General features: G+C 42.4%; 1 protein-coding gene across 2 annotated transcripts in view; it reads right to left on the reverse strand.

The window, feature by feature from the left end:
- The window catches only part of CCDC93 (coiled-coil domain containing 93), an 85,792-nt gene that overhangs the window by 3,945 nt on the left and 73,977 nt on the right, over nt 1-7,870 (reverse strand). For both annotated transcript variants that reach the window (XM_011366070.2, XM_011366071.2), the window contains exons 21-23: nt 5,004-5,041; nt 3,522-3,606; nt 2,498-2,611 (exon numbers count right to left, since the gene is read on the reverse strand). In XM_011366070.2, the coding sequence (XP_011364372.1) occupies nt 2,498-2,611; nt 3,522-3,606; nt 5,004-5,041 (237 nt within the window). The remainder of the gene's footprint in view (nt 1-2,497; nt 2,612-3,521; nt 3,607-5,003; nt 5,042-7,870) is intronic.

A 7,870-nucleotide genomic window follows, 5' to 3' on the forward strand; every position in this document is an offset into this window, starting at 1 on the left:
TTAGTGTGCAACCTAATAAAAGGAACTACTCAGGTGACCAAAGACCACATCCTGGGCAACAATACTGTGCTCTGCATTAAGAGTAATTACTGCCCAACACAAGTGTGAGAGACTGGGATGTGGTGGGAATTCAGAACTTAGGAGCAGAAGACCAAGCAGGTAGGGAAGAGGCAGGTAAAGAAGGCAAGACAGAGCGGGTTCTGGGAGCAGACTCTACTCTGGGATGAAAGTCCAACTTTTCAAACTGGTTTTTTGTTTTTGTTTTTGTTTTTTTTTTTACCACATATGAGATCTTACTTTGAGCTGCGACATGTAAAATAGCACGATTATTCTGGCTGAAATTACACGGTGGGGATTGGAGAGCAACAAGTAAGCCTCCATTACCACTGCCTCCTCAACACCTATAGTGGCCTTGAATTACCCCAGAGGAGCTTGTGGAAGAAAATTTAAGGTTTTGGAACATGACATAAGTTTGCTAATTTAAAATTTTTGCCAAGCAAATTGTTAACAAAAATAAAGGACTACATATTATTATTATTAAGAAGAAGACAATTTTAACACAAAAAAACAAGATGTTATTTTTTTTAAAAGGTGAGTCTTTTAAATGAAATATATTTAGCTGTTTGAAGAATTGATTACATTTCCTTTCCCTTTTTTTCTTAAATTGCTCTGAACTGAAGAACACTTAGGCACAGGCAAGCACCTGGTCTAGGGGTCCTCTATGACTCTCAAAGACCCACTTTCGGTCTCTGGTGTGTGAATAACTACTTGCGGAGGCAAGAACACAGAAATCTTAACGCTTAACACAGCTGAAGGAACGATTTTCTTTAGAGGTCACCCCAAGCCTTCAGCCCTGAGAGACTGTAGTGCAAGCATGAACTTTCCATTCCACTTATTTGCTTTGATTTTGACAGCTTATACTTAATCTCCATGACTTATTTGCTTTTTGTCTCTGTCAAAAGGGCAGTGCTGGTGTGTCCAAGCAATATTTGAAATGCATTTCTTCTCCTCTGGGCCTTCTCTCTTTGTGAGTTATTTGAATTAAAGGGAAAAAAGAGCTCTGGTGGGAAGCAGCAGGCTTGCTCTGTGCCACCTCACTCACTGACCCTTCTAAAACTTTGGCCCCAGTTTCTAGGCCTCAAGTACCTCACCTCATTCACTTTCCCATGCTGCCCAGCCTTAGGCCTTCACCCAGCTGCACTGGCTGAAAGACTCTTGCTCTGCCCATGGCCAAGTTCTTCTCAACTAAGAGAGACCTTCCCTGACCATGCCATGTAGATTAGTGCCCCTATGGCAAAGAAATTACTTCTTACTTGTTATTATTAGTTTACTAGGGTTTTTGTTTCTTTTGTTTCTGCTTCCTTGCTTGTTATCTGTCTCCCACACCACAATGTAAGCTCCTTGACACAGGCACTGGGTCTGTTTTACAATCTGAAATATCCCTATGGGCATGGTAGGAGCTGGAAGAACATTTTTGAAAGAATGAGAGATTTTGAAATGTCCATGGGTTGTGGCTCCTAAAAGTTAAATTACAAAAAGGTAAAAGAGAAGTAGAAAAAGAAAAGAAGGAGGGCAGAGGGAAGGAAAAAAGGAAGGAAGAAAGATCTTAAAAATATATACGGAAACAAAATTATTGGTATAGAAAGATTATATTTTTTATTCTGTAGACCAAACACCAGGATATCATGTACCTTTAGTGCCTCTATTTTCAGCAGTCTCTAAACTCACTAAAACCATATGGATTTAGGTTAGAATGGGGGAAGAAATCCCCAGAAATAAAGCTGCTGAGATCCTGGCAAGTGAGTAAATAGTCTCTTTTCTGGAAGATGTCTTAAGGGCAAATACTTTTCTTTCTGGAACAATGGAGAGAAACCCTGCCCAAATGCAGGGAGAAAAGATAGGGACAAATGAAATGCAGTGTGTTGGGTGTTACGGTGCCAGACAGTGCTAGATGTTTTCTTTTATCTCATCTGACCCAGCAGAACCCACCAATGAGGAAACTGAGGCTTGGAAAGATTAAGTCATTGCCCAAGTGCACAGCTGGTCAGTGGTAAAGGTGGATTCCAACCCAAGCCTGGCACACTTCCAAGATCACCCTCCTTTTTCTTACACAACTTAAGGCACCTCCTCATCCAAAGACTGAGGGGAAGGAAAGTTCCAAATCTGAGTCTATTACAAACACTGTTTCTAGATAGCCCTTGATGTAGGAGGATGATGTCATTTTATGAATTTAAGGCACTTACTATGTGCTAAGAAAATGAAAATAAAGATGTGATGTCATATAGAACATTCAGTTAGAGCCTCAAGATGGCCTCAGAACAACACAATCTTGAACTACCTATACACAACACTTTACTGTCAGATCACACTGCTAACTTGCTATTTCCCATACAGACCAGTGGAAAACCAAAGAATTGCTCTGGTTTTTAAAGGCTCATCTGGAGGAGAACATAAATCTCACCTTAGCTTTACATGTCCAGCCCAACCTTCCTCTTACCTCCTTGAACTCTTTCACAGTCTTAAAGTATAGCCTCTGTTTTTCTAACAACTCCAAGTACTGGTCATTCAACTGGTCTCTTCTCATCTTGTTTTCTTGCTTCTTCTTTTCCATCTGTTGAAACATTTTGGGAAATGGTAATGGGAAGGCATGTTCTGACCAAGAGCTGTTGACAACATCCAAAAGGGATCTATCACTAATATTTTCATAGATTTTCTTCTACTATTTTCCTTCTTTATATAATTTTTCAAGGTTGTTTTATTTATTTGCATGATATTGCATAGAGGCTCTATAATTTATTCAGCATTTCTCCTATCATGGGGCATTAACTGTTCCATTTTTATTAATTTATGTTTTGGTGAGTACGAACAATTGTTCAATCAACAGGTTCATGATTCTCAACCAAGGGCTATTTTGCCCCCAAGAAGACATTTGGCAGTGTCTAGAGACAATTTAGACAGCCACGAACGTGAGGAGGAGTGCTATTGGTACCTACTGGTAGAAGCCAGGGATGCTGCTAACCATAGTACAATGCCACAGGACGGCCCCCAAATAATAGAGAATTATCCAGCACTATGGTACCGACGGCATGAAGCCTAGGGGAAGATGGAGAGAAGGAGGGGTCAGGCCATTTCCTTCCCCAGAAAGGCATCTCCTAGGAAACAGGAACGGGAAGCCAAAGGAAAAAACCAGAGTAAGTTCCTATTGTTTTTTACTCTGAGCAAGAGCAGCTCTCCGAGTAGAAGCATGGCAAGGTGGACATGTCCGCCACATTGAGATTTGGGTTGTGACAGGCTTACAGTTAGCCTGCTCAATCTATGAGAGCTATTACCAGGAATTGCCTTTGAACCACCAGTGCAGGTGGTCCCCACAGCTGGCCCTGATCACTGCAGAGACACTGAAGATGCATCTTCAGGACTGATAGCACATTGCTAGAACAAGCGGAAGAAGCCTGTTCTTCCCAGGGCCTTCTCCATCACCAGTATAAAACCTGGGCCCCGTTATACAAAAGAAGCCATCTGACCTTCATTCTACTTTGCTTAATTCCTTCTACAATCTGTTCCATCTGACGTAAAAACTGGTCCCGGGCAGCAGGGGAAGCCATGGCTCTGAAAGAAAAACCAGTGGAGGAGTGACCAGAATACAGGATTCTGAGAAAGAGGGAGGTGCAAAGGAGTTAGCCCTGTACCCAGATGATGCCCCAAAGGGCAGCCAGGGCTTTGCTAGGCATGGTGGGCTAATGAGGAATCCCAGGATCCCAGGCAGTTAAGAATTCTAAACTCTGAGGAAGGCATGAAAATTAGCCTGGTTTTATAACTGAATATTAATCTTTTTTTTTCTACTTGCCCTAAAATTTTCATAAGTAGTATGTATTTTCTTAAAGTAAAATAAAATGTCACTAAAATTAACAAAAACATTTTTTACTTTGATAGCAGGTATTGCTTAAGAAATAAATTCCATTTAGTTCTTAAAAATCTTAGAGTTTGGAGACACTGCTCAAGATTAGTTGACATATTCTGAGATTTTCCTAAAAGCAGGGCTGGGAAACCTGCCCCTGTTCCTAGAAGCAGCAGGTAAACGAGTAGATTCCCTGATGTCTTAAAACATTCCCCTTCACCTCCAGTTCTATGGAAGGAGTGAAACCAGAAGGAACAGAGCACATGGATACAAGGATTGAGAATTCTTCCAAAGAACAAGCTGACAGAAGAACTCATCACAAAAACACTCAAACTGCAACTCTTTCAATTGTCAGGAAATAAAAATGAAAACACCATTTTTAGAAACATCGCAAGGTTGTAAGTCACTGACTGAATCTTATCTGGGAGGTATGAGTGTTTTATTTGGTTTTAATTAGAAATGAAGCTTAAAATCTAGAGCGTGTAATCCATTAAAATCTTAGCCGCTGGTTGCCTGCCAGGGGACAGTAGAGATTTGTACTAGAAGGAAAGGAAGGCTGTATACAGAGAACAGGCCCTAGAGCTGCCTGGATGGTGGCTGGGCCAGTGGGCATGCTTGAAGGCTGGTATGACCTGGGTACAGGTGGGCCTTGCCATCCAATTTCTGGAGAAAAAAATTCATATTTGAAAAAAGTAGTTTAGAGGATATATATTAACTTAAAAACAAAATCCACAAGATTTTATATAGATTATTTCCATATCTAAATTTAAAAACAGCTTTGTTCTCAAGAACAAATGGTATTAATATAATCTTAGCAAGACAAAAGTAATATACAAAGAGATTATAGTAGTTAAGCATAGTAAACTCATTTGAAAATTAACTTTTTCCTAAGACATTCCTTGGGTTTTAAAAAATGCACTCTAATATCATTGTGTTTTTGCAAGAACTCAAGGACCATGTAAACCAAGACACATTTGCATGTGTCAGAATCACACATCGAGTGCTAAGTCTTGCTCAGTCACACTAATGCAAAATGAAGGTGAGTGGACACAAAGTGCAGGACACACCACAGCACTGACAGGGAAGAGGACAGTCTGATAATACGTACTGTGAGAAGTTCTCATGAATTGAGTTCAGCAGGCTAATCTGAGGAAGAAAGAAAAAAAAAAAAGCTGTAAGCAGTAGGTTGAAATATCCCTGTGCTGCCTCAATCGTGAAAGCCTGTCCTGTTTCTGGATAACGCTTCTGAAAGAAAACCCCTTGTTTATGGAGATGAAAGTAACATGAAAAGAAGAGCAACATGTTCTAGCCCCATAGTTTTCCCCAGAGAATCTACCTTGGTATGCTATGACCATAGGAATGCAGGAGGAAGGCTTCTTCCCAGCAGAGAAGACGCTAAGCTAACATTACAGTTCTTTGAGCAAATTGCCACCACAGCCCTTTCGACCTTGCAAATACTGCATTTTCAGGGCTATGAGCTTAGCAGAGGGTCAGAGAGGGGAGTGAGAATACTGTGCCCACCCACTTCCTTCTCACAAAATCTTTTTGCCAATGTGGCCAACTGCTGGGAAGCTCCTAGAGCCTCCACAGAATGCATTATTTAAGGCCTCCATTCCCATGGAAACTGCCTTAGCTGGCACAGTAGGTCCCTCTATCTGCCCCAGGGCTCTGAGTCTGGAGAAACTAGAAACCTACTTCCTCTTTTTGGCTGTGCCACTAACTCAACTTGTGAGCTAAGGACTAAGCATTTACTACCTACGTGGATGTGAGGTTCATTGTCTGCAACACAGAAATGATATTCCTGTCCTTATGACTCCATTGGGATGTTTGAAAGCTAAAATATCATACGCATAAATGGATTCGAATAAAATCCACAATTTATTGAAATGCAAAATTCTGTGTTAATATGGCTTAGAATTAAAAAGCCCACACTCCTCTGCATACTCCTAGTTTTTAAAAGAATGCAACAACTTCAGACACTGCTGGTGAAGACAGGTCAGTGGATTCAAGGTTTTCTCAGAAGGAACTGGCCTGTCACTAAGTTACGCTAGCAAGCCTTTCCCATGCTGGGTTGGAAGACCCCAATACTAGGATGTGTAGCAGAGCTATCCCCCAGGTCTGACACCTCCATATGCACCTCTTGAGCTTCTATATGTTTCTCCTAAGGACAGCATTTCTCAGACAGTACTGGGCAACAGCCAGTCTCACTTCACTCCAGACAACATGAACTCCCACGGAATCTTACACTTTCTGTCTCCATATCCCAGCACTGGGCATACAACAGATGTTCCTTCTGCTTAAACTGAATGCACCCCAGACACCAAATTCATTTGAACTTTCTGGGGTCAACAGCACTGGCAGGGGCTCATCTGATTAAGTATTTTCTTTTTATAACGATTCTTACCTCTTTTTCCAAATAAACCTTTTTATCGTCTAGGGTATTATATAAAGTGAAGAACTGCTTGGTTTCCTTGTGTACTGCAGAAACTGTAAATGCAAAAAAATCAGCACAGAAATAAGAATTCGCATCAAAATGACTCTAAGCACTCTCTCCCCTGAGGCACCCCCTGTAGGACTCAGACCTGTCAGAACTGGTACTCTTGCCAGCAGTCTGGGCAGAAGCCCCGCAGGGCACAAAACTCTGTGCAGAGCTGCAGCAGGCTGATGGCAAGTAGCCAGTTCTGACTGGTCTCACCAAGAGGAGGGGCGAGAGGAACCATTCAGGCGTGGGACAGGCAGGTTTCGGAGAAGTCCTTCAGGTGAGGAGTCCTGGGAGGAAGGCAGCAAAGATGAGGAAGCTGCCACCTCACCTCTCACTGTTTGTGTGGCCTCCTTCCGCCCCCCACCCCCAGGAGCAAGGGCCGCAGCCCATGCTTAGCACAGGCCTATTCAAGAGAACCTCCGGAGTATCTCCTCGATGAACAATATGCCCAATCCAGGCGGAATACGAGCCCAATGAAGTAAATTCTCTTCCTATTCCTGTGCATATGACCAAGGTGACACTAATTTACCAGAGCTCCCCACATCTCTACGTATAAAATTACTCTGCATCTCTGTCCACCTCCCCTTCTTCACTCTTCCCTACAGAAGAATGACTTACAAGCAAATGGCCAAATTTCAGGACTGTGAGTGTGCCGTGTTCACCAGAGAATGAGGTCACTGAGGTGAAGAGTTCCTACCCAAACTCACCCCTTCTGCTCTGTGGCTGGGCAGCTGGGCAGCCCCATGTAGCTCTGAGCCTACGCGAGCGACTTCCTCACTGCTCTAAATTTCCATAATACGCAGCCGCCCATAGAGAGATATAATCCCAAGACCTAAATTCACCGTCAGGCTTTGAGCCTAAGCTGAGAGCTTCAGTGAAGCTATAGCTAACGATCCTGATGCATAATGGTTATCCGGCACCGGCCAACACTACAGTGGAGTCTGGTTTTCCATGGGCTCTGGCTCCCCGAAAATGGGTTCCCTCTGGAACAGCACAAGTGGGGGAAGGGAGAGCAGGCCTGGTCAATTTTGGTTTCCTTGGGCAACTTCCATTAACATTTAAATCCGATTCTTTAAGCCAAACAGTCAACTTTTAACTTTCATACCCAGTAATATCTGTGTCTCCCACCAGTAGTGCAGCTCAAAGATGGGTGGAGGTCAGGGAGATTTGGGAGATTTGCTGAACATACCTGGTATCAGAAGTCAATAATCTGTTACAAATACTTTGAAGCAACAGTTAAAAATGGCCCCAACATCTAAATACCTAATTTGTCTAAAAATCACATCACAAACTACTCAATATGAAGTAGTATTATTATTGATAATAGCTTTAGAACAGTGGTACTGAATCCTGGCTGAAAAAGGGAATCACCTGGGGAGTTTTAAAGTCCCATGACCAATTAAATGAGATTTTCTGGGGACAGGGTCCAGGTGATTACAATGGGTAGCCAATGTTGAAAATTGCTGTCATAGATAAACCAGTCAACTTTTAGC

This window comes from Pteropus vampyrus, unplaced genomic scaffold, assembly GCF_000151845.1.
Source record: "Pteropus vampyrus isolate Shadow unplaced genomic scaffold, Pvam_2.0 Scaffold120, whole genome shotgun sequence".
NCBI classification, from domain to species: Eukaryota; Metazoa; Chordata; class Mammalia; order Chiroptera; family Pteropodidae; genus Pteropus; species Pteropus vampyrus.